Raw genomic sequence first — 27538 nt, 5'->3', positions numbered from 1 at the left:
AGAATAGTTCTTTATTCCGTCAGGTTCCCATAAGGATATGGGTGCTAAAAAAGATGTGAGGAGAGAACAGCGTCCGGGGCGCCGTTAAATTTGACGGTTCGGGTCGTCAACTTTGGGTGAGTCACTCTCCTCCTTCCTCTGTGGAGCCCTTTCTGAGCTTCTGGCTATGGCGGTTGCAGCCCGTTTCGATTGTACCTCTGCTAGTGGCCTCCTTCCAGGTATGCGTCTGCTTCCTTTTATCAATTATCGCCGAAAACCATAACTTATTAGTGGGTTTTGTATGGGTTTCTGTTCTGTGTTTGAGGGGGTGTCTGTCCTGTGTTTTAGGGTTTCTGTATTGTGTTTTAGGGTTTTGGTACTCCTCCCTGTAACTGTCCTGCATCTTCAAATCTTTGAGTTTAGTCATTCTTCACATACTGGAGCCTGTGCATTGGGCACTTTGTATAACGCATTTTTATAAGAATATTGATTGTTAAAGATTGGACCTGCACGCTAGATAGCATAAACTACTGTTTTCTATGTGTACAGGATCTAGAGCTCAAGAGAGCGGATTCGTGGCGTGCCCAGCTGGGGCTTCTAATGGATCCAGGAGCACTGTAAGGGTCGTTTCTCAATTGATCAGGAGCAGCAGGGGCTCTTCCATGATCAGGTAGGATTTGTGCATTGTGTGTGCATGCGTGTCAACAGCGTTTTCAGGTTCTTTGGATTAGAATATGATTGATTTTGAGTCGATCAAACTCATCAGTTGGTTGACTTATACGGCAAGACCTCTTCGCAGAAAGCTTTACTATGCTCTTTTATGCCTTTAGCTTCCAAATCATTGATAGTGATTTGTTACTGAGGCATAGCACCATTAGAGCGTGGGGCAGGAACAAGGAACCAGAGTAAGCAGGTGAGCCAGTTTGGAGGAGCTGCAAATGTATCTTTAGAAGGAGATCTAGGCAACATGTGGCGAGTGTTGCAAAGTACAGGTTTGTTAGGCAGTAGTGGGTAGAAAGATGGAGACCAAGTATCAGCAGGGAATTTGAGAAGTCCTTTGCTGCAAGCGTGCATGCAAGGACTAAATATGCAGGGGAAGCTAACACTGTTAACATACAGAGGCTCACCAGGGTGATAAACCTGGCAACCTTCGACTCCTCTGTGATCCTTCTCCTCCGAACCACTGCCCCCTTCTGTCTTCTGCTGCCGGGGCTGAGGCCGTCTGCAGGAGTGAAATCCTTTGAGCCAAGACTCTATGTACTGCGGGAACTGAATGGTAAATACCTGAGTCACCCCTGACCTGCCTCTGGAAACCTTTTCACCTACCATCTCCGTCGTACCTGAAGCTCTGAACCTCCTGAGGCGATGTTGGAGCAAACTTCCGTCTTCTGTGGAAGAGAAACCCCCTGCTGCTGCCAGTTGAAGTCCAAAACTTATGTCCTCCTTTGATGATGGATGTCATTCTTCCTTGAGAGTTCATGGGCAACATGTATGCTTTGCAGATGCAAGTCTGACTGCTAAGATGACTACTATGCAAGCCATGTGCAACCCTATATGCTGTGCAAGAATGCAGATGGATGGGTTACTGATGCAGACCTAAGGGAAAATCCCTAAGGGTGGCTTGCAAAATTTTGAGAACTGGGTTTAACTGTGCGAAAGCGATAAAAATGATGTCTGACTGAATGACTGATGGAATGAACATGCTCTAAGGCTGGTTACCCTGTAACGCTCTGATACCAATGTGACATGTGGGATCTTAGGACCATAGTAATCACAACCTTAGTCTAACTAAACTGCACTTAATGATGTTTAAGAGATAGACAGATATGTGTCAATGCAATGCAGCTATATTAGATGAATGAATGCGGTTACAATGAGATCCAAATGGATCTATACTGCTGAATATGCTGCCTATATGCTGAATATGCTGAATGAACTGAATGAACTGCTGTCCACTATCTTTCCCTTGTCTCCTGGGAAGGAAATGCTGAAGGGGGGCTTTGGAACAGATGCTGAATGCTGACCTGATGATGAAACGCAGATGCGTTTGCAGATTTGATGGGCTGATGATGATGATGCGTTTGCTGAAGATGATGCTGATGAAGATGCGTTGGCTGGAAATGCTGCTCCCAAGGCTTCCTGGAGGAGATGCGTTGGAGCACACTGGGCTGAATGCTGCTATGATGAGCTTGCTATGCTGAATGGAGAGGCTCTTCTATTTATATGAGTGAGGGTTGCTGGTCGGCCAGCATTAATGCAGTCGGCCAGATGTCAGAAGCCCACGACTGAATAAATAATGCCAATAAATAGCATAAATGCTGGCTGAAGTAAGCATCCTGTCGGCTGCCTCCACAAGCCCTAAATACTGGTCTATATGGCTAATGTGCTGAATCCAACTCATACCATGACCATAAAATGCCTGATGATGTCTATGATGCTAATATGATGCCATGTCACTGTACACCTGAATGGTGTGCACGTGACACGAAGACAAGGTCATTGGCACGCTCTACCCGGAGTCGGTTCCTCTTCCTAGAGGCAATGTGGTTGTAGGTACTCCAAAGTTGCTCCAAGCAAGAGGAGCTGACGGCCTGGCTAAGTATGCGGATGGCAAGCTGCTGCAGCTCCGGTCCATCCGAACCAAAGTCCTCCCACCATAGAGCAGCACCAACTTTGGAGCGGTCAACCTGGGCATCATGACAGCCATAGGAGCCATGAAATGACCTGTACATCGAAAGCTGGTCCTTGATCTTGCGCCTAACCGATGCATCAGGCACAAGACGATCCAAGGTGATCCTCCATCCAGCGCTCACCTCCCGGTCGCTCTCCTGCTTGTTGCCTTGGAATTCTTGGTCCACCACATAAGCTGCTCCATGCAATGGAGAGTAGTAGGAATTCCACCTTCCTAGACACAAGGCATGGATCTCCTCGTATCTGTCTTTGTCAGGCACGAAGTCTTTCAACTTCTCTATCATGCGATCCATGGCCTCGTAGACCTTGCCTATGCATGGTTGCATAGCGTCTATAATCCTCAATAGGTGGACTATGGGCCTCACCATAGCATCTGTGGGGTCTTCACACGCTCCCACCAAGAGGCGTCATCCGCCCGTAGCCTACACTCTTGGCCAGTGTTTGTATGGGACTCTTGCATAGCGACAAACTCGTCGCTAAGGAAAAGCCCCCTCAAAGCACCGCTACAATCCTTCAACCGGCCCAACATGAGAAAGTTGTAGGCAAACCGGGTGTCGGAATATTTGAGGAGAGAGAGAGAGGACCTCTTGTTGAACTCATGCCGAAGTCTTTGGTGGTTGAGGACAAAGGAGGCCATGGTGTTGGCCTCCTCAATGAGCGGGCTGATCCATGGTAATGCCCCGATGTCCTTGAGGAGGTTGTTTAGGCAATTAGCCATACAAAAGGACACCGTGACATGTCCATACATACCTTGGAGAATAGCTCCCGCCGCCCTATTGGAAGGCTCCCCATCCGCAACAAAGCCCACTACATGCTCGGGGCCCACGATCTCCATGGTGGTAGCCCACTCCGCTGCGAGCACATCCGCGCTCTTCCCAGTGCCGGATGCATCATGAGATGAGATGAAGTACATCTCTCCACGGGAATATGCAACCATGCCGTGAATACTCCTCTTGCGGGTGTCACTCCATCCATCCACAATGAGGGAGACTCCGTTCCTCTCCCATTGCCGCTTTGTGTTGTCGGCCGCTTGCTCTACAATGCGCTTCTCCTTCTTGAGCAATGTAGTGCCCAAGCTCTCGGATGAGGGGGGCGTATAGGTTGAGCCATACTCCCCAATCTTCTTAACCATGACCTTGAAGTATTCCGACCTATTCAAGAAAGTAATTTACTAATGAGAAGGGGACTAGGATGATGAAAACATGAATGATGAATTGGCAATGATCGATTGCACTTACCTAGCCACTTGAAAGGCAATGTGGTCGTGGAAGAAGAAGCGGGCCACCGCCATATCCACCTCCTCCTTCAACTTGGGGTTCCAATTCTCCCCAAGTGTAGATTGTCGCCGTGGGCCACGTAATGATTGAGAGGCCGTGGAGATGGAGGGTGCCGGCGTCGTGGATGGAGTAACATTCCGACTTGATGGTGAAGGTGATGGTGTGCATGATCCCGATCCACCACATGACTCCATTGTAGAGGCTTGAGTTCCTCTCCCCATCGTTGCGGGATCCACGGCCACTCGTGGTGTCCTTCTTGTCGCTTCGACCGCTTCGTAGACGCTAAGCTTGTCAAGAAGTTCCCGTCTCTTCTCGGGCGTGACATTTGTGCAAAACCTCACCTCATGCCCACTCTCATGCAAGAGGTGGGCTCGCACTTTGTCAGCGCCACCCGTTCGCCGGTACGGGCAAAGCTTGCATACCCATGGCCGAGAACCGCCTCCATGAAAGGATGGGGTGTAGTTAACCTCCTCCCACCATGTCCATCCCATTGTCCTTCTACGAGAAGCCCCGGCACGTGAGGAGGATGCCATGGTTGAAGATGGCTTGACTCTTGAGCCTTGAGGAATGAGAGAGAGAGAGAGAGAGAGAGAGAGAGAGCCTAGAGGCCTAGAGGCTAGAGCCTAGACTCTAGAGGCTTGGAAGTTGGAAGACTCAAGAGTCTTGAAAGTTGAGAGAGAGAGAGAGAGAGAGAGAGAGAGAGAGAGAGAGGCCTAGAGCCTAGAGGCTTGGAAGTTGGAAGACTCAAGAGGCTTGAGGGAGAGGTGAGAGAGAGAGAGAGAGAGAGAGAGAGTCTAGATTCTAGAATCTAGATAGTAGGGCGGCGGCCCGCGGGCCTTGTGTGAGAGCCTAGAGGCTTGGAACTTGGAAGTTGGAAGCTAGAAGAAGCTTGAGCCTTGAAAGTTGTGTGTGCTTGTAGCCTTGTAGAGGCTTGTTCTTATATAGATAGGCAAGAGAGAGAGAGAGGAAAGCCTCAAGGGCAAGAGAGAGAGAGAGGGCCAAGCCTCAAAGGCTCAAGGCTCAAGGGCCAAGGCCCAAGGCCAAGCCAAAAGCCATAAACGGCAAGCGCAACGGCCAAAAACGGCGAGCGCAACGGCAAAAAACAGCCAGCAACGGCTCTCTGCCGTCCCCTAACAGAGCCGTCCCCTGCGGCGTCCCCGTCCATGCGGCGTCCCCTGTGAGAAACGCGCCGTGGGGGACGTCCGTCCGTCCCGTCGCTGTTCTGTCCCGAGTCGCCGTCCCCGCGTTCCAAGCAGTCGTCCCCTCTGTCCCCTATGACTATGCTTGGACGACCTGTTGTGGGAGCTTCATGACATTCATACTTGATACTTTTCCTAATCTATGTGTTATCCTGTACACAAACCTTCTCATTACGGAACCACAATCCATTCCAGATAAGGAAATGACCACTTGCCACACTCAGAGCTGGTTTGACTCCTGAGTCTCGGTTAAATCTATGGAGCTCGCTGCCTAGACGTAATACCGACCAAAATGGCTGTGGGTCTCACATAACCCTCTCAAAGAGTCGTAAAGGTCAACCTAATCTCGCCTCAGTTCTACTCAAGGCATCCGCCATAGTCGGTTTAGGCTACCCTTCTGATACTTTATTTCCATATCAAAGTCTTGCATCAACTCAACCCACTGTCCTCTACTCAAGCCTGTCACAAATGTACTTAATTGACTTGTGGTCGGTCAGCACAACAAACCTAGTTCCATAAAGATATTGTTGCCAAGTTTTCAGAGCATGTATAACAGCATACAGCTCTTTCTCTTGAGTGTGCCATCTAACGTGCATATCGTCAAGCTTTTCTTGCTTTCAAATGCCACAGGTTGGCCATCTTGGAACAATGCCGCACCTATCGTGAAATAACTAGCATGTGTTTGGACCAGTCTTCATGCCTCTTGAAAAGAGGTGTTCTTCATGGTCGCTTTTTTTCTTGGCAGCCCATAGCTCTTTTACATCTGGGTCTTGTTGCATGGCCTTTAGCTGAGCTGTCTCCTCTCAGTAGCATTACACTTGGTGCCTCAATGTCTCTATTTTTCCTCCTGGGCTGCTCCTTGATTCTGTGTTGTTGCAGCCTCCACATGGCTAGTAGATTGGTCAGCCATTATATTGTAATCAAGTTAATAATCAAGATTCTTGAGATACGACCGTCTTCCAACCAGAGGAAGCAAGCCTATGCTCTAATATCAATGTTACAGGGAGGACAGATCTTGAAGTAATCAACCTTTAACTTTATTAAATACACATTTGGCCACTATTTAAATTGATTGCAAGTGACATAGCCAACACCAACACCACCACACTAGGGGTCGAAGATGGGCTGATTTTCCCTATTACCAAGGAATGTTTGTATATACAAGCATGTGGATGGTCAATGCGCCATTAGATTTCTAGGACAGTAGAATTGATGAGCAAATTTCAGTGAGTGTGTGGTCACTTTACAAGTTTGAGCTCAAACTCTTGTAATCTTACCTTCTCCTTGTATATGAACTAGGTGAGTGTGGGTCAGTGGTGCTTTGATTTGCAAGATACCAAGTGTAGAAATATGATCTGGCCCTTCTTTGACACATACTAGGAGTGAATTCTAGTAGTCTTTTGGTGCTTCATACAATGATCTCCACCCCTCTGGACTGACAGATTGGTGCCAAGTTTACTTCTGGCAGTATCTTCAACTCATGCAAGGAGGCATCATGTCCACACTAACAGTACTTTCAAACCACAGATTTAGTTCTCTTGTTTTCATGCCTTTCAGCTAGCAGGTTGTTGTCTAAGAAAATATTGTACAGAAGGCATGTCTATTAGAAAGTCTACTGAGTTGGTTGCTGATTTTGAACAATTGAATATGGCAGTTGCCTTCTTTTAAGCTGCCCAGGGCTACACAAGTGATAACATTACCTTCAAAGCACACATATAGTTCTTTTTATTTTTGTGCCTTTCAGCTAGCAAGTAGTTGTGGAAATTACATCTACTAGAAAGTTAGTGAGTTGGCAGCTGGCTGCTGATTGTGAACAATTAAAAGGGGCAGCTGGCTTCTTTTAAGCTGGACATGAAAGGAGATCTACATAAGTGATAATTTTTGTGGTCAATTAGATGGAGGTGATGTGTTGGCCAGTGTGATGGTTCATTTTGTGATGGATGTCCGTTCTGAAGCTTGTAAATATATGTATGACCAGCTTCAATGACAGGCATCCATTTGGGAATCTGCTTAAGAATCTTTCAGCATTTCACAAGAGACAAGAATACAGAACAGAAGTATGGGTTGCTGCAGACTATCCTGACTCAAAACCTGATGCATCTTCATATCTGGGGGATCTTGGGTACCATCCGCTGGAAGACATCTCTAGTTTTGAGAAGAAAAAGAACATCGAACACATGGATCGAAGGTTGACAGATGCTGAGGTGGCACGGACTCTTGCTGAGGTCTGTTGCTTTCAGCAAAACTAGTTTTCCTTTTTCCATTCTTTTAACTAGCTAGCTTGGTACTAAGAATATAGAACTTTGTATTGCTGGGCTGTCTGTCTTTCCCCCTTTTGTTGGAGAATTACTTAGTTATAGCCTTCGATTAGGGAAGAACCTTGGGGACCTGCAGCCATCTACAGTAGGCTACATGCCTGGGGGCACTCCCGTGCGCTTTATTGATGAGGTTAAAGTAGTGAAAATGGATGGCCTTGTTCCCAAATCTTTCTTTGATTAAGAAAATTGTTGTTGTTATTCAGGTAAATCAGAATGCCATACTTTTCGCATCATTAGCAGAAGATGAAGATCATGTTTTTGGAACAGAGGTGCAGTACCTTGTCGATGAGCGTGGAGGTAAATTGTGGCTTATTGTTCTCTGTGTTGGGTGTAGGTTTCAAGAGATTGTTTTGTTTGATGCCAGTGTTCAACCATACAGATTTCTTTAAAAGCAGGGATTCCGAAGGTTTTCTCTACCTGTAATGCATGAAGTTTGACTGAAATGTCTTATTTGTTTGAAAGACTTCTATTTCCAGATTGATGATGACAGCGAGTTCCTGACGACTCTCAATAGTGCTGGGACACAGATGGTATGAGACAAAACTTGAATAAAATTTGTAGTATGCAAGTGAGCATCTTTTCTAGACATGAACCTGAGAAAAGGAATTTTGCATGTCTAGAATGTTGCGATAGGTTATGAAAGCATTGAGGATTGGGTTCTAGAGCAACAAGAAGTCCATGAAGAAAGTGCACCAGAGGATTCTAATGATGATGATACAGATGCAGACGAAGATGAACAGGGTGAGGTAGGATATGGGTGGTCTTCTTCCCTGCATTAATTTCACACGAGCAAATCAATTGTCCGTTGCAAGTACCACCACCTTGCTAGCTAGTTTGAATTATCTCAAACATGCCACTACATTCCCCCTCCAGTCTTTTTCTTGGCCTTGTACACTATTTTTTTTTCCAACTTCTAATGTGACTTCTTTGTTGGTCCTAATGCTATCCTACAGTCATGCAATGGAGATTTTAGCAGCTTTTTCCACCTTTCTCTAATTTATGCATGGGGACAGGGTTGGGCCATTTTCACCGCGGAGGGGAATGAGCTCATTCTAGAGGATCTGGAGGAAGAATCTTCAGAGTCTATAGGAGATTGGAGTGGGCTTGACACTCTTCAATCTATCCATCCCATTGATTTTGCAGATGCTTTAAGTGCGGTAAGTGTTTGGTTGTTCTTCCATGACGTCAGTACTGTGTGGGAGTTCTAACTTGTTCAATCAGATGACTACTTGTAGATGGCACTTTTTTTTTGGCAAGCTCAATTACAATCTTACTACTGGGTTCTTCTCTCTCAAGGCTGCTCTAGCCAATGATGACGAGAAGATTGAAAAGCCGTCTCAGAGCCTCAGAATCGTTGGTGAAGTGTGCCGCTTGAATGATGAAGAAGAGGAGTATGTGCATCGGCTTTGCCAGGACCGATTTAGTGGTGAAGAAGAGGATGATGATGACAGGGAACATTTAACTGAGCAAGTGGAAGGTATGATTGCAGATATTCTATGGGGATTTTTTTTTTTGGGGGTCCAATCATAGCCACCCATTTCCCTGGGAAATCTGGGAAATCTTGCCTCCAGCTCCCTGCCCATCCCATCAGCAGGGAGATGCATGTAAATGCCCCAAGAACTGGTGAAATGTGTCTTCCATAGTATAGGTGCAAATGTATTGCTGCTAAAGGAGGTAGTTGGAATTCATAGTGTACTTCATGCAGCTTGCCAAAATGCTTGATTTTTTTGACTATATGCAGGACAACAGGAGGATTCATCTCTCAATAGGACCTCATCTTTAAGTGGGCTTACTGAACTTTCAGGGAAAACCTCTATTTCAAGCATGCAAAATTCTTCCATGCCTTTCGTGGACGTAAATGGTTCTGCAAGTTCAAGCTTAAATATCAGTAGAAAGTCCATGCTTTGGCCATCTGATGCGGGAATAGGTGACTCAGATGATGATATAGTGGTGGAGTTCACAATGCTATCACCTACAGAAGGCATGGCCACAGACACAGGCGTGGCTGAAAACACGGAAGAAGCAGCTGAGTTTATAGAAATTGGAACTTCTTTTTACAAGTTGGATATTCAGAGCATACATGTTGTTTCTAACTTTAGAGCTGAGGTATGCCTCACCCTTAAGTCTTTTCAAGTGGGAGTGCTAGTGTTTCTCTTGTTGCTATTCTAATGAGCCCAATGTGGTCTTGTGATGCATTTGTAATGGTAAAGTGATTGATTGTCAACTCTTGTCAAAAACCTTCTAGTCTGAATCCTGTGATGGTTCGACAGTATGGAAGCGATTCTAATGAGCCCAGTGTCGTCTTGCGATGCATTTGTAATGAGGAAGTGATTGATTTGTCAACCCTTGTCAAAAACCTGCTAATCTGAATCCTGTGATGGAAGCAATTCTAATGAGCCAACATGGTCGTGCGGCGATGCATTTGTAATGGGGAAGGGATCGATTTGTCAACCCTCCAAAAACCTGCTTATCTGAATCCTGTGATGGTTTGTTGACAGTCTGGAAGCAACCAGTGTCTGCGTGTTCCATCACTTGCATCCTTCAAAGTAGTCCAGATGGTGGATTTTTCATACGTGACTTACAATGGCCCACATAGATGATAGAATGGTGGCTTAGTTCTGTGGGTGAGACGTGTTCTTGTGTGACCATGTAAAGAGCTGCCTTTGTGCTAGGGTTTTTGTTGGGATTCGGAGCCTCGTGTGTGTGTCCACCTCGTGTGTGTGAACCCCTGTTTGTAACCGTATGTGTGTGCGTGCGCGTGTGTGCGCGTGCATGTTGGGTAATAGAGGACTGGTTTTTATGAAAAAGAAAAGAAAAGAAAAGTGTGTGTGTGAATGGGAACAGTCCCTAAAAGGGTTATTATGCTAAGTAGTGCGTGAACACTCTCATGAGTAGATTGGATAAGTGTGCCATGTGCCATGCACTTATTAGTGTGTTATTTGTATGGGTCAAAAGATAAGGCTGCAAGCCTACAAAAGCATTGTACTTGGTGAGTGAACATCACTTCAATCATATCAATCAATCCATCATTGAGTCATGCAATTCTCTCTCTATTATGCACAATACTCTCTCTTTGAGCCTTGTTGCATCTCTCTCTTTCTCTCTCTCTCTATACACACACACACACACATCATGGATATCTTCCATCCACCTTAGCTTAGGTTCTTTGTACACACACCATGTAAGATAACATGGTATTAGAGCCTGATTTTAGGTGATTTTAGGCTTTTTGCACCCACCATTGCCCTTATCTCTCCACAGTTTGTAGTCCTTGTGCTCCTGTCTGCCCACTGTCCTCTACTGCATGGTGTCTATATAAAGTGTTTGTTCATGGAAGGAAAAGATCCAGGCTAAGCTCATCCAAGGTACCCAAGATCCCGAACACTACGAGACTACTGTGTGTCCATTGTGAAGGCTCACATTCCGTCCTCGCCATCTCAACACACCTGCAAATGACTGACTATCGTCTGATCCAGCACTTTGCATCATCACTTTCCATTTATCTATCCATCCATGATGGCCCATTACAAATATGCTGGCAAGATTTCATCCACCAATATGCATCGGCTTGAATGGATCATAATATGTGCTTGTTCCAACTCCAATGCACACACACACACATCATGGATATCTTCCATCCACCTTAACTTAGGTTCTTTGTACACACACCATGTAAGATAACATGGTATTAGAGCCTGATTTTAGGCTTTCTCTGATTTTAGGGTTTTTGCACCCACCATTGCCCTTCTCTCTCCACAGTTTGTAGTCCTTGTGCTCCTGTCTGCCTACTGTCCTCTACTGCATGGTGTCCATATAAAGTGTTTGTTCATGGAAGGAAAAGATTCAGGCAAAGCTCATCCAAGGTACCCAAGATCCTGAACACTACGAGACTACCGTGTGTCCATTGTGAAGGCTCACATTCCGTCCTCGCCATCTCAACACACCTGCAAATGACTGACTATCGTCTGATCCAGCACTTTGCATCATCACTTTCCATTTATCTATCCATCCATGATGGCCCATTACAAATATGTGTTGAGATATCGAGCTCTAGTGAGGCGGTGGACACTGATGACCCGCCTGGGGGATAGGCCCCGCACTTACACCACTGGCATGGTTGGTGAGATCTTGGGTGATATGCGGCCAGTGGGATGACAGGCTGTGTGACAGCCACTCTAGAGACTGGCATAGTTATAGCGCCAGCTCATTTAGTCGGGTTCACACTATAGAGAACCCGTGTATGTATTGGTTGAGTACCTTTCATATTATGTGTACTCTTATCTTGTATATGGAGTGTTGAGTGTTGAGTAGAGAAGAAGAAGATTTTCAGCCTCTCACCTTGTGTGTTCTCTATTAGGGTTTTGTGAGTGTGTGTGTGTGCTTGCAAGAGCTCAAGCTCTCTTCCCCCCTGCATCTTTTCATGGTATCAGAGCCTGGTTCGTGCTAAGGGCTGAGCTGCAAGCAAGAGAACCACAAGAAGCGGTACGAGGGTAAGAGCTTCAACTACTCTTCCCTATTGTGTTGGTGACTACACCCTTGTCGGGAGCTCTACGGGAGGCACCGGCAAACGATCTCCGATTGAGGAGCTTTCTTCGTGGGAGTAAAGCTACAGGGCAACTATTAAGTAATTTAAGGGCCGAAAACGCGTTTCGGGCGCGTCTGGACCTCCGTTTTTCAGAAAGCAGGCGATTTCGAGCACTGCGGGTAAGTCATCGATTCTCTGCAGAACTCTGTTTTAAGTACTGCAGGAAGACAGATTGACTGTGTAGACACTGTGGGTGCTGCAAAGAGGTCTACAGTTGCCATTGGGTGTATGTATGCACATTGAAGTCACTATTGGTGACATTTGAGAGTACTACAGTACCACTGTGCAGAAAATACAGCAGCTGTGCAAAAAAACCAGAGTGCAGTTTCTGGTAAAATTGTGTGTTTGGCAAGATGTCTAATGATGGCATAACACAGATTGTGGCTGAGAAGCTGGACAAGAATAACTTCCATGCTTGGAGGTTCAGGTTGACGAATTTCCTGATGGGAAAAGGCTATTGGGACTACATAGAAGGTGAACATGAAGAGGCACCGGAGATACCGGACATAAATCCTACTGCTGCAGATGTGAAAGAGTTTAAAGACTGTAACCAAGGAGCCAGGAAGGTTATGTATTGGCTATCCATTAGTATACAGGACACCATGATTGGGCACATTCAGGATGCCAAGTCCCCCAAGGAGGCGTGGGACACCTTGGTAAAGCTCTATGAAACAAATACCAAGGCACGTAAGATACAGTTGAAGAATGAACTTCATACTGTGGAGAAAAAGAGCATGTCTGTGAATGACTATGTGCTGAAGATAAAGGGTATTGTGGAATCCCTTGCATCTATTGGTGTGTCAGTAGATGATGATGACAAGGTGGAAGTCTGTTTACGTGGTCTCGGGCCACAATACAAGGCGTTCAAGACGTCTATTCAGACTCGGGAAAACATTCCCAACTTTATAGATTTGGTGTCTATGCTGATTATCGAAGAGAAGAACTTGGGTGAAGACCAACAGTCTTCACAAAGCAAAAACAGTTCAGAGCAACAGGCCTTCTACACGAGTTCAGGAAGAGGACGAGGTAGAGGAGGCCGTGGACGCGGTCAAGGAGGTGGCCGAACAGGTAATCAGAATTATGGCCAGCAGCAGCAACAACAACAACAGTCCCAAAATCATCAACAACAACAACACGCAGGTGGAAGAGGCAAATTCAGAGGCAGGGGGAGTCAAAGAGGCCGTGGAAATTGGCAAAGGCAATATAATGATGCACGTGAATGCTACTATTGTGGTAAGCCAGGACATGTGCAGTCAGAATGTTATAAGAAGCAGGCTGACATACAAAATGGGAAAGTGCAGCAAAACAACTATGCATCCTCAAGCAGAAATAATGAGGACAATGAAAGGTTGTTTGTTATGCAACATGTTGTGAATGCCATGTCTGAAAATGTTGATGCAGCACAAAAAGATAATGTATGGTATGTGGATTCAGGCGCTTCGAACCACATGACGAGTCATGGCGAGTGGTTCAAGGAGATGAAGAACCCGGAAAGACCAGGTTTTGTGGAAACAGGGGATGACACTGCTCATCCAATTGCCCACGTTGGAGATGTGCCATTATCTATGCAGGATGGCAAAGTGAAATACCTTGCAGATGTACTTCATGTACCGAACATAACAAAGAATCTGGTTTCAGTTGGCCAGATGATTGAGCAGGGGTTGCAGGTTCGGTTTAACCCTGATGGGTGTTATGTTGAAGATTTCAAAGACAAGTGCAGGTTGGTTGCAAAAGGCAACAGAGTGGGCAGAATGTTTACGTTGGATGTAGACATGCCTGAAATGAGTGCTGCGATGTTTGCAAATGGTTCAGGAGTTGTTGCAGACACAGACATATGGCATAAAAGAATTGGACATGTAAATGTGCAGAGATTGAAGTCTATGCAGACAAAAGGAATTGTGACAGGGCTGCCAAAATTTAAAGTGGAAGGTATGCAGAAAATATGTGAAGCATGCCAATTTGGGAAGCAAACAAAGCATGTGTTTCCACGTAACAGATATGTGAGCAGAAATGCACTAGATGTTGTGCATTCAGATGTATGGGGTCCTACGAAGACCGTGTCTATGGGAGGCTGCAGGTACTATGTCACTTTCATTGATGACCACACAAGGAAAGTGTGGGTATATTTCATGAAGGAGAAGAGTGAGGTGTTCACTCATTTTCAGAATTTCAGAGTTTTGGTTGAAAAGCAAACAGGGAAATATGTAAAGTGCCTAAGGTCAGATGGAGGGGGAGAGTACTTCTCCAATGAGTTCTCTGAATTCTTGAAGAAGAATGGTATTCGGAGACAGTTCACATGCAGATATACTCCGCAGCAAAATGGAGTTGCTGAGCGGAAAAACAGGCACATTGCTGAGATTGCGCGAGCATTGATGGAAGAGAAGAATATGCCGCATTCCTATTGGGCTGAGGCTGTTTCTACAGCAGTATACATCATGAACAGGACTCCAACTGCAGCCATACATGATGTAACTCCAGAGGAGAAGTTTACTGGCAGAAAACCAGATTTGTCTCATCTGAAAGTTTTTGGATGCATTGCATATGTGCATGTGCCAGATGAGCTGAGAACTAAGCTGGATCCGAAAGCTGAAAAATGTGTGTTTATTGGATATTCCCTTGAGCAAAAGCGATACAGGTGTTATAACCCTGCTACACGTGAGTTGAGGGTAAGCAGGGATGTTGTCTTTGATGAGATGAGCAGCTGGTATGCTGCTGAAAAAGAAGCTGTTGGGGCTGATGTGAGTGGAAGTGTGGTTGCACAGAATGCAGGTCAGCAATCACAGTCTTTGAGTGGACCAGGAGAGTCCTCATCTAGTGGGTCTGTTGATAGACCATGGAGTGGCAGGCTACGTCATAATACCAGTCCTGCAAATGTGATTAGTACATCACGTAAAGGAAAAGAGAAAGTGGTTGAGCCCCTTGGTATGCTTGACATTTCTGCAGGGCATTCTCATGTTGATGGAGAGTCTAGTGGCTCAGATATGAGCCTTGATGAGGAGCTTGGGATCCCAGCTATGAGAACACCTGGTGTAAAGAAGGCTATGGAAGCCATGAATGAAAAGCTGCGAAGATCTGGGAGAGTGAAGAACCCTGTGCAGAGGTTTACTTATGATGGTTATGTGGCACATCACTATGCATATATGGCAAAGGTTGTGCAGGTTGTTGAGCCCACATGCATTGATGAGGCTGTTGGAAATGTGTGTTGGGAGAAAGCTATGGATGAGGAGATGGATGCACTATATGGAAACGAAACTTGGGATTTAGTGCAATTGCCAGAAGGCAAGAAAGCCATTGGATGCAAGTGGGTGTACAAAGTCAAACATAACAGTGATGGAAGCATAAACAGGTACAAGGCTAGATTGGTAGCCAAAGGATATGCGCAGACATATGGGATTGATTATGAGGAAACTTTCAGCTCAGTTGCCAAGATGGCAACGGTGAGAGTTGTGATAGCAGTGGCTGCGTCAAAGCAATGGTCTTTACATCAGATGGATGTAAAGAATGCATTCTTGCATGGTGATTTGTAAGAAGAGGTGTATATGTTGCAGCCACCTGGTTATGAGGATGTGGGTCACCCCGAGCATGTTTGCAGGTTGAAGAAAGCCTTGTATGGCTTAAAACAAGCACCAAGAGCATGGTCTGACAAGATTTCTGAATATCTTGTCACTATTGGCTTTCATGTAGCCAATACAGATTTCTCGCTGTATGTGAGACATGGTGATAGAGGAGTTGTGCTTGTTGTCATCTATGTAGATGACTTGATCATTACGGGGGACCATGATGCAGAGATCTTTGATGTAAAGATCTTGCTTAGACAGAAGTTTGAGATGAAGGATCTGGGGGAGCTCAGATATTTCTTGGGCATTGAGGTGATTAGGTCACCACATGGTATTGGATTACTGTAGAGACAGTATGGCTTGGACATGTTGTCCAAGTATGGTATGACAGACTGTAAGCCTATTTCTGTGCCATTGGATCAGAATGGCAAGTTGAGTGCAGATTCAGGAGAGATCTTGGAGGATCCTACTATGTACAGACGCATAGTAGGAAGTTTGATGTACATGACGATCACCAGACCAGATTTGAGCTATGTTGTTGGGTTGGTGAGTCAGTTTATGCAGGTTCCACGGAAACCGCATTTGGATGCAGTGAGACGCATACTGAGGTATGTGAAGTCTACTTTACACTGTGGACTATTCTATGAGACTGGGATAGAGATATGTGTACATGGGTACACAGATGCTGATTGGGCTGGTAGTATCTCAGACAGAAGATCTACCAGTGGATTCATGTTTTCTTTGGGGAGTGCTGCTGTAACTTGGAGCAGCAAGAAGCAGCCTACGGTTGCTCTATCGAGTACAGAGGCCGAGTACAGAGGAGCTGCTATGGCAGCGTGTGAGGTAGCTTGGTTGAGAAAGCTACTTGCAGATTTGGGTCTATCAGTGGATAGACAAGTTGTCATTTTCTGTGACAACATTAGCAGTATACAGTTGGCTAGGAACCCAGTCTTTCATGCTCGTACGAAGCACATAGAGGTCCACTACCACTTCGTCAGAGAGAAGGTCTTGGCAGGAGACCTTGACCTTGTTTATGTCAGCACAGAGGATCAGGTAGCTGACATCTTCACCAAAGCATTGGGTACAGAGAAGCTCCGCAGATTCAGGGCTTCGCTTGGTGTACATGAGATGGAGTTGAGCTCGAGGGGGAGTGTTGAGATATCGAGCTCTAGTGAGGCGGTGGACACTGATGACCCGCCTGGGGGATAGGCCCCGCACTTACACCACTGGCATGGTTGGTGAGATCTTGGGTGATATGCGGCCAGTGGGATGACAGGCTGTGTGACAGCCACTCTAGAGACTGGCATAGTTATAGCGCCAGCTCATTTAGTCGGGTTCACACTATAGAGAACCCGTGTATGTATTGGTTGAGTACCTTTCATATTATGTGTACTCTTATCTTGTATATGGAGTGTTGAGTGTTGAGTAGAGAAGAAGAAGATTTTCAGCCTCTCACCTTGTGTGTTCTCTATTAGGGTTTTGTGAGTGTGTGTGTGTGCTTGCAAGAGCTCAATCTCTCTTCCCCCCTGCATCTTTTCAATATGCTGGCAAGATTCCATCCACCAATATGCATCGGCTTGAATGGATCATAATATGTGCTTGTTCCAACTCCAATGCACACACACACACATCATGGATATCTTCCATCCACCTTAGCTTAGGTTCTTTGTACACACACCATGTAAGGTAACATGGTATTAGAGCCTGATTTTAGGCTTTCTCTGATTTTAGGGTTTTTGCACCCACCATTGCCCTTATCTCCCCACAGTTTGTAGTCCTTGTGCTCCTGTCTGCCCACCGTCCTCTACAGCATGGTGTCTATATAAAGTGTTTGTTCATGGAAGGAAAAGATCCAGGCAAAGCTCATCCAAGGTACCCAAGATCCCGAACACTACGAGACTACTGTGTGTCCATTGTGAAGGCTCACATTCCGTCCTCGCCATCTCAACACACCTGCCTATCGTCTGATCCAGCACTTTGCATCATCACTTTCCATTTATCTATCCGTCCATGATGGCCCATTACAAATATGCTGGCAAGATTCCATCCCCCAATATGCATTGGCTTGAATGGATCATAATATGTGCTTGTTCCAACTCCAATGCACTCCGGTGGAAGGAAGCATAACTAGAATTACTACTCCTTAGAAGTGCAACACCAAATTTGTAACCACTAGTAACTGCTCGGCACTTGTATGTCTAGGCCACCATCTGCCTGTGGAACATACTCAAGTAATGCATCCTCTAATACACCGAAGCAAGAACTTCGGCTGTTGTCGGTATAGTCTCCAATAAAACCGTTCACTGTGAAAACACACCAATTGGCATATCCTCCCAAGACGAAGACACATCTTGTGACGTCATTGTGGTGCCTTTATGATATCAGACATTGAAGATCCTTTATCCAACACAAATGGTAAATGACAAGAGTCCTTTGATATAAGCCATGAAACCAAAGTGACCACCACTGAGAACAAACTCCTTTAAGACCGCCTTGTGGCAATCATCTAAGTAAGTGATGGAGTGGTGTGTGAGGTGGTATTCCCACCACAAGAGGGTGGAACCTGTCAATGCTATGCGCACCAAATGGAGCTGAAACATTTCGGAACCACTTGCTGCCTCCAACAAGGCAGCCATCTCGTGGGTCCTGTTGGTGATGACTTCTCCATTTTAGTGATATTACTTCATGTTTTTCGTGGTCTTGGATACTGGAGCTTGTGCCATGCTTGAAGCAATCGAAGACAATGTGCTTTAGGATTAAGTCTTCAGCCTCGTCTCGATGACTTTGGTTGCGGCTCATCTAGAATGGAAGCATCTAGAATGGAAGTAGGAAGTTGTGCCCCACGTATGGCTTCGACCAATTGAACCGAAACATGTCGTGCATAGTCTAACTCCGGAAAAGACGGAGGTTCATGGAGACATCATTGATGTCACATGACTAATAACAGAAGATGTTGTGCATAGTCTAACTCGGCAAACGATGGAGGTTTATGGAGGCATCATTGATGTCACATGACTAGTAATAGAGCAGAAGACTTAAACACATGATTAATGCTAAGTAAACTAGTTAAACACTAATTCCAATGATTAAGCAAACGCCCAAGAGACGAGAGATGATATGTAACGTAATTTAATGTATACTCCAAAACATGAATATGTATAATAATCTTAGATCTTGACTGAGATCCAAGTCATGCATGCCTATCCACTATGAATGCCTATCCAATTCATGCGTATCCACTTTGCATACAAAAGGGTGCCTTGTCCTTATCATCCTTAGCCTTGGACGGGCTATCCTTGTCTTTGCCTTTCTGTTGCTCTTGTTGTTGAGTCCTAGATTGGGAACTCTCCTGTGTCTTGAGGGATGTAGCAAGATGAACCGCATTTGAAAGATCACGGGCCGATATGCACGAATGTGAGCGTGCAAAGACGATTTTAAACGATCCACAAATCGTTCAACTTGCTCCGACCACCAACCGGTCCTTGGGAGCATGAGAAAAAGCTTCTTGAAAGGAGCGAGATAGCCGGTCATCGATTTGCGAAGTTTTTGCATAAAACACTCCCACTATTTCTTCATCATGTTGGTAATCTACGGGAATAAACTGCTTCAAGACCGCCTTGCGGCAGTCATCCCAACAAGTGCCTAAGGCGATTTTCCCACCATAGTTCATATCATACTTGTATGATTGGTGAAGCAAACGTTTGCTAACGCATGCTAAAACGGCATATGAAACTGGCATGTCATTCTTGCTTTAAAATTTTAAAAAAAAATTGAGACTTTTTTGCTAAAAGTGACACCATGGCTGGCTTGCACCCTGTAGGTACTAGACTCGGGCTAGAAAGAACTTGGGACTTAGGTTGGGCAGTGGGCACTATACTTTGAAAAAGCCCGACACTGTACCAATGTACTGCACATACTTATAAGTACATATAGTACATGCTATGTACTATGTACTCTGTACATTCAAGTTTTGAGCCTTCAACTTCCAAGTTTCAAGTTTCAAGTTTCAGCCTTCAAGATTCAACTTTCAAGTGTCAAATTGTCAATATTTTTGAGTCCCAACTCCCACATGCATATACAGCACCAAATTTAAGGCCATGTATGAAATTCCACCAGGAGTTGAATCATACTTTATCATACCTATCATTCTCACTGACGTATGATAGTATGAAACGCATGATATGAACTATGCTTCCCACCACAAGAGAGCGGCACCCATCAAAGCCGTACACACCAAATGGAGCTGAAAAATTTGAACCACATGCTGTTGTCAACGTGACAGCCATCTCGACTTCTTCGTCCATCTTTTCATTGAACTTGGGAGGCTTCAAAAGCTTTAATAATTAAGCGAGGCATTGAGGAAGAACTCGGCAAACCGGTAGTCCCCCGATGTTGAGCCGCTGAAGGCGAGCCGCAACTGTTTGGAGAATCCAGTAGAGAGGGACTCCGTGAAGGAGACCGTCGATGACATGAACAACATCTCTCCTGACGACTATGTGCAGGTGTAGACTGATGAGACTGTTGGACTGGGAGCGAAGCTCATCTAGTACATCCTTGCGTGCATCCAAAGGAGTGAAAAATCCTCCTCCTAAAAGTTTTGCCACTTCATCCTCGGAATCATTCCCCAACACTTACTTTGAAGCACAGGCCCTTGTAGATTCCAGATCCGGAATACTAGGTGCTTGAGGTGACGACTTTATGTTGTTGAGATGGTGGGTAGATATAGCTGCCTACGTGTCCATGGATGCCTTCATGCTGAGAAGCAAATTAGTGAGTTGTGATTCCGTGATAAATATCAAATGATCAAGGACCAGGTGAGGGATTTCAGCTGTGCGCATGAGGTAAGGCTTTGGTGGGGTAGAGAAGCACAATATACCCCAATTAATCCAGGTGCAATGAAGAGAACCCAAATATTCACTTCCCTCAATCAACCCAAGTGCAATGAAGAGAACCCAAATATCCAATCAACCCTAGTGAAATGAAGAAAACCCAAAAATTCACTTTCCCCAAACCCGAACTTGTGCACTCTTGGAGTCTAAGTGCTCTACCCTCTCCAAGCACTCAATGCACACGGGTGTCAGAAAAGGGAAAAAATTTGCAGAATATACCCCAATTAACACTCGTACACCCTTGGAATCTAAGTGCTCTACCCTATCCATGCAGTCAATGCACATGGGTGAAAGTTTTTTTTTTTTTTTTTTTGGCAGGCTCCTTAGGCTCTAATACCAACTGGAGAACACCTGAGCGGATATGCTAGGGTTTTCCAGAGATCGAAAGAAGACTGCAGTCCTAAACCATTGCACTATAAATATGTACAAGAAAGAAGTAATACATTTGAAATTCAAATACAAGATGTGGCTGAGAATGAAGACAAATCACAACCCTGTGACCTACTCGACACTTGTGGCTAGCATTGCGCCTACAAAGAAACGCTCTGTAAAGTCCAACATTGAGGAAAGCAGGTGAATATGACAATTTGGCTACCCATGTATATATATGCACCAATGCTCCTAGTTGGCCAGTAGTATTGTTGTTGGCCACTTGTACCTGCTTGCCATGTCATCAATGCCACATCATTGCCATCATGTGGTAGTGCCACGTGTCACCTGCATTGTCCGACTCTGCCTGTGGGCTGCTATCTGATGTCCAGCTGTGCCCTACATACTCGTAGGTGTGTCATAGTGCTAGTGGCTTGTGTTGGTGTTTGCAAGAAAACAATTGATAAATGGGGAGGAGGATTAGGCAAAGTTTGCTCTTTGTATGTCCGTGTGCATTTGACTATCATTTAACATTCCCAATTGTCAGTTAGCAGTTCAGACGGGTACTTAGCATCTAACCAGTAGTTAGCACTATAATAAGGGTACCTTTGTTCCTTCTGTTCAGGGCCTTACTCTTTGAAAGGTTAAAGGCTAGTGCATTCTGATTCCTATTCTATCTTGTGGATTCCCACTCATCCTCTCTTGTTTTCTTTTTTCAAATTAGGGCTTACAATATTGGCTGGCTTATATGCTCAACCTTAACAATCCTAGTAATGTTCGTAGTATAACATCTGCATTTTGTGTTCTTGATTTTTTAAACATGTACTGCTTATTGATCTAATCTAGTGTAGTTAGTCATGCGAGGATGCTTTATGCAATCCAACACCTATCAATGTTGTTTTGTCTTTCTGCAGTCAGCTGTGGACAGGCTTGAGTTCCAGTTGGCAAAGCCAGATGTTCTTGCTCAGGCAGGACCTGCAATTATTGAGCGCTTGAATTCTCGTGGAAAAGTCCTTGAGGATGCACTGAAATTATTGTGTTTGCATCGAAAAGGCCTTGAAGTTGAGGTAATTGCTACGGACCCTGCGCCACCCAATTTCTTGAAAGCAGAATGCTGAAAGAGCTTATTTTCTTTGGTGTGCTGCTGCATTCATGGAGAGTCACTTCTAAGTAAAAAGTGAAGATATGACGCGCCACCTGCACTAGAAGGTTTAGGTATGAATAGGTATTTATCATGGGAAGGTGTCCTCATTCTTGTAATAATACAAGGCCATTCAGTGAAGAGGACTTCTTGTAATAATACAAGGCCATTCAGTGAAGAGTCATGTCTTCTCAGTTTCGCGAAAATGGAGGCAATGCTCTTTGTGAAGGGAAGTTTGTCAGATTTCAGTAGTCTTCCAGGTATGCACCTTTGCATAGGAAAGTGCTCTTTGTAGACTTCCCTCATCCCACGTTGTGGACAATTGTGATTCTTCTTAAAAGTTATGTTACCTTGGTGGAGGGGTGCATCGCTGCAAATGGAAGTGTTTTTTCTAATAGTGATGCCCACTCTGTAGAAAGTTTTGACCTTTCATGGATGGTTGCAGTGTTTCTTAAGGTTCACATCTTTCAAGTTATTAGAGTTTAATGAAGCTAACATCCTAGCACATTCCATAACCTTGCACAAAACAAGGAGTGCTTTGATTTAGAATCAGATCAGGCTAGTGCATGGTTGTTTTGGATTGGCACTCTTAAGGTAATGTATTCCTTGTTTTTAGAGTCCTTTGGTGCTCCATGGAGAAACATCCGCTTGATCAAATCACTTCTGCATCATATATCATTTTGCAATTGTTTTTGCCCAATTACTAGCTATTTGAAGGTGGCTTTCTTTAGTGACAAGAAACATGCATGCCCAGTGAACTGCCTTAGACCTTGTGTCCAATCCCACCACAAGAGTGGCTGCTTACGTGGCTAGTGATACCCAACCACGAGAAAGACATTTACTGGCCCACTTTTGATTGGGTTAAAACTTTGAAGGAGAACTAGTTTCAAAAAATTAGTTGTGTTAGTTGGGAGTGTAATTGCTTCTTTTTGAAGCACATATGCTTTGAGACGTTTTAGGGTAGTGGCTGAGGTGTGAATTCTATTTATTTTTCCTCCTACTGTAAAAACAGTTCTCATCTTCAAGTAATCTCACTTTAAAAGCGTGGACTTACTCTTTCACAAACTCAGGCTTTTACGCAGTTGGGTTGAAGTAAATTCAGCTTCTTGAACGAAATGCAGGAAGCAGCATTGCTCCAGCTTGATAGCTTAGGTATGGATTTACGGGTACATTGTGGAAGGGAGGTGAAGACTGTGAGAATCTCTTTCAGCCAAAGGGTATGCCTTGATGCCCTTGAAGTCCTACTGAATTCATGACTGAAAATTTTCATGATGGCATACAACTTACAAGGCCACATTGGATGCCTCTTTGCTGAGTATATCTTTAAGGCAATCTACCTCTTTAGAGCTCCAAAGCTTTCAAGGCACATCTTAATGACGTTAAGATGGGTGTGGTTGTGCAGGCAACAAGTGAAGAGCATGCAGAGCAGCTTTTGAACCAGCTACTGTTCCCACAAATTCCACTAAGGGGGCGACGTAAGCGAAGGCCATGGTCTCAGGGGAAGTCTTCATAGTGCGGCCTTCGTTTTGTATTGGGGAGAGTTCTCTCTCCAGTTGAACAATCTGTGTGTTTTGGCCTTTCAATGGTCAATGCCTGCCCATTTTCAGAAGGTCCTCGTTTGCCATTGGTACATCTGTTCGGGAATGAGATGGTTTGGCAGTTGATACGGAAGAGTTTCATAACAGCAGTTATTGCAAGAGGGAGAGGGACTGAAGTTGCAACCCTTTTATGAGATGACACTGACTACTCCAATAGGTTTGGGAGACTTCAAGAAGGGGAGCAAGTGCAAGTAAGCTGACTGCCTGGAGTGAATGGAATGTATCTCATGGAAAAAGAGAGAAAAAAATCCAATGGAAAGTGGCGAAATTTTGTTGCTCGTTTTCAAGATTGGGTCCTTGGCACATAATAGGACTGTCTGCAATCTAGTCAATGCTGGTCTCAGTGTTTGCTTTTTATTCTTGGGCTTGGTCCTTGGGGCACTTTTAAGGAGAGTATTTGAGATGTGCCAAATGTAAAAGTAGCACCTGGCCATTTTGAGATGAGGAAACTTTACTTTCTATTTATGTTGGGTTCTTACTGTTTATGTTTTTCAATGGAGTTTGTTTCAGGTGTATTGTGGTCTTTGATATCTTGTAATTTGAGGTCTAGTCATTGCTGTCTCTTTACAAGTCTTCTTGGTAGAGTTGATTATATTCTCTTTACAAGTCTTCTTGGTAGAGTTGCCCTAATTCTCTTTACAAGTCTTCTTGGTAGAAAGTGTAAGCAAGAGAAGAGAGGTAATGCATGCCAAAATACACAGTAAAAAAAAAAGGCAATTCCGTTGAGCTCGATGACTATCTCAAAAAAATGTTTTTTGAAAGGGTTTTGCAATGTATTTGCGAAGTAAGTCTAGGAGGAGTTGAGCCATTTGTTGCCATATTTAGCATCTTGCCAGTGGCTAAAAGGATGCACCTTTTGTAATCCCTAAATTAATCATCTAAGCATGTAAAAACATTCTTTTGAATTAACTTGTAAACATGTTGCTTTAACTATGTAACACATGATGCTAGTTGAATAATTCTCTCTCTCTCTCTCTCTCTCTCTCTCTCTCTCTCTCTCGTGCACGTACATAAATACACAAAATGAGACTTTAATTTGACGTCTACAAAAGACCCATTGGGTCTATCAGATCAATAATGTGTTACAATAGTTCCATGAGGTAACTAATCACGAGAGAGAGAGATACGAAGTAACAAGCTACATACACATTAGTGACCATGTGAAGTATAAAAATAGCCAACCTCGCTTGTGCCATGGACATGAAGTACCATCTAAAGTATGATTGTTGTGTGGGGGCAACAGCTATCCTCATATAGGCTCTCTGTGTGCACCTCTTTTGGGGATGCCTCCATGTGACGAATGTAGAACCATCACATGGATGGGTAACTTGGGTATGTGGGATGGGGATTTTTTACTACTTGTAGCTAATGTGCTCTATGGAGGGGGATCTCTTGTTTCGCTAGTGTGTGGTGTTTAGTTCGCTTGGAGGGGCTCTTCCAAATAAAGTGGGCTATGAGTTTGTTGCTTGGTGCTACTCTCCTCTTCCTCTAGAAAGAAGCTTGTAGTGGTAGTTGAAACGTATCCTTAGCCTAGACTCTATTCCTCTCTGAAAAGGAGATTTTCGTGTTGTGTAGCTCTCCATCAAAAAGAGGCAGAGACATCGTTGGACCTTGTAGTCGATAATCTTGGACAATCGATTGAAACCCTCTTGGAAGAGGTAGTGAAATCTTCTTCGAAACTCAATAGTACACAGAGTAAGTGTACATGTAATGCTCCTCTGTCAATAATCTTGGACAATCGATTGAAACCCCCTTTTAAGAGGTAGTGAAATTTCCTTCGAAACACAATAGTACATAGAGCACTTCTAGATATAAACTCTAGCACTAGTCTGGTAGCTTAGCAAGACAATATGTCCTTTCAAGGATTTCCTTAAAAAAATCATATATTGTTAAGGGGAGTGGTATTTTAGCATTTCTCTTTTAAGGCATATCTTCATGAATGTGGCAAACCTTAGAGAAAATGATGGAAATAACTTTAAATATAATTAATAATCATTATAAATAGAGGTATATCCAACATCATAATCCGAACAAGTTACAAATTTACAAAGTAGGTTCTTACATGCAAGAAAAAATCATCTAGAGTCATCATAAATTTAATCTAAACCTAATATAGTATATAAGAGATAGATAGATTTTTAAAAGTACAAGTATAAAAATAGCCAACCTTGCTTCAAGGACATGAAGTACCATCTAAAGTATGATTGTTGTGTGGAGGTAGTAGCTTCTATCCTCATATAGGTTCTCCATGTGGACCTCTTGTGGGGGCGCCTCCATGTGACTCACGAGTACAGAACCATCACATGGATAGGTAACTTGGGTACATGTGTGGCAAACCTTAGAAAATTATTAAAGAGATAAAAATAATCTTAAATATATTTGATAAATCACTATACCATTTGCAAGTTTATAAAGTAGGTTCTTACGTGCACGAAAAAAATGATCGACTCATTATAAGTTTTATTCTAAACCTTACATAGTATTTAAGAGATGACATATTTTTGCATCAATAATAATTATTTTTTTCTTAGAATCTTTTTTTAGTTGTTGAGTCTTTGATACCCAAAATAAGACACTAGTGTGAGCTTATATGATAATTTACTTTAGTTATACTATAATAAATCAATGTCTCCACTAAAGTAATCAATCAAGGATTCATATTTAAATATTTAATTTAGTTAAAGAACAAGGTAATGGTCTGAGCTTTCAAAATTGCATTGATAACAAAATAGGTATATAAACCCTTGCTTATATGTGAATCATTTAGTGAGAAACTTATGAAAATAGTGTTTATTATTATATAAAATGACTAGATATTCCACTTAAAGCCTTATGAGATGTTTAAAAATGTGAGAAGTAGTCTCTTATTCTTTAGTAATGAATGTGATTCAAAATTTATATACTTTTGTCTAAAATAAAGTGTCTAAAAAGATAGGTATATATATGATTGGTTCTCACAAAATGCACTAGCCAAGCAGGACATTGTATAAGAGTTGGTCCTAGTCTATGATTATTTGATTAGCTATGAAAATCTATTTTTTAAATAGTTGAATACCTTAGAATTTTTATTAGGACCTAAATTTTGGAGTTCCAATTGATTTTTGAGCCTAGAATGGATTATATTACACCATAGATATGTTTGTGAAACAATGCACACCCAAAACTTTGGAAAGCAATTAGAAATTGCCAAATTAAAGCCTTTGATTTAATATAGCCCAATAGTTGTGCATTACGACGGTAATTTAACCTATGAATTCTTATGAAATTGAAAAGCCTAGAGGTAGCTAACATGATCTAAAAAAATCTCATTTTTTCTTCACTACGTATCTAGTGATATGAAAAAAGAAAACCTCTAGTTTACACTATCCATGTATTTCAAATAATTCTATAAAGTTGGTTAGTAATAATAAGAACATAAATATGTCCATGGACATATTTAGTAATGAGAACAGAAATATGTCCATGGACATATTTCTGTTCTATTACCAAGCTAGTGCTAGAGTGCAAAAGGCTATATTTATCTTGTACTCCGTCCTCCTTGTCTCGTCTTGTCCATTGTGAGGTAGTGAGATAAGGCTTAGGTCTACCCAATTGCACATCTTTATGGCATAGGCCGTGCTTGTGTAGGTATCTAGAGCATCTAGTATCTATTACTCTTAGTGTAGCTACACGCTTGCTCACAACTTTAATTGAGGTCCTATCAAAATTCAAATTTTCATCATAATTTGATGTTAGGAAAATAATGGTTATTCACAATGCAAAAAAGTTATCTCAAGAAAGGTCTTTCAACATGGACAACAAAGCTAGTGGTGTGGACACAACTACCCAAGACACTAAATGGGTCAAGAAGAGTAAAGAGGCTCAACTAGGGAAATTGAAATCGATGCATTCACATTGTAGTAGTAGCTGACTCCCCCAAAACATCTTTTATGGGG

General features: G+C 43.6%; 1 protein-coding gene across 5 annotated transcripts; it reads left to right on the top strand.

The window, feature by feature from the left end:
- Positions 1 to 24118, top strand: LOC147635998 (uncharacterized protein At3g49140-like). Of its 5 annotated transcripts, none has more exons than XM_086801440.1 (12): positions 1 to 218; positions 529 to 649; positions 7125 to 7371; positions 7668 to 7761; positions 7927 to 7994; positions 8085 to 8210; positions 8478 to 8621; positions 8761 to 8941; positions 9269 to 9570; positions 21779 to 21931; positions 23127 to 23222; positions 23408 to 24118. In XM_086801440.1, the coding sequence occupies exons 1-12, from the start codon at positions 167 to 169 to the stop codon at positions 23516 to 23518; spliced, it is 1695 nt and encodes a 564-aa protein (XP_086657566.1). In that variant the 5' UTR covers positions 1 to 166; the 3' UTR covers positions 23519 to 24118. The 5 variants fall into 5 exon arrangements, with proteins under 5 accessions (XP_086657566.1, XP_086657564.1, XP_086657568.1 ...); XM_086801438.1 differs by having other exon boundaries at positions 9206 to 9570; XM_086801441.1 differs by having other exon boundaries at positions 32 to 218; positions 7137 to 7371.
- The last annotated feature ends 3420 nt before the right edge of the window (positions 24119 to 27538 follow it).

The sequence above is a fragment of the Cibotium barometz genome, chromosome 8 (genome assembly GCF_041138505.1).
Source record: "Cibotium barometz isolate CiBa-2024 chromosome 8, ASM4113850v1, whole genome shotgun sequence".
Taxonomy (NCBI): Eukaryota; Viridiplantae; Streptophyta; class Polypodiopsida; order Cyatheales; family Cibotiaceae; genus Cibotium; species Cibotium barometz.
This window is presented reverse-complemented; position numbering and strand designations above follow the sequence as displayed.

Bases quoted from the DNA above. Each gene is read 5' to 3' on its own strand.
- LOC147635998 (XM_086801438.1), top strand. From the start codon at position 167: ATGGCGGTTGCAGCCCGTTTCGATTGTACCTCTGCTAGTGGCCTCCTT. The intron at 7,372-7,667 runs GTCTGTTGCTTT...GTTGTTATTCAG, and splicing joins TGGCACGGACTCTTGCTGAG to GTAAATCAGAATGCCATACT. The intron at 8,942-9,205 runs GTATGATTGCAG...GACTATATGCAG, and splicing joins TTTAACTGAGCAAGTGGAAG to GACAACAGGAGGATTCATCT.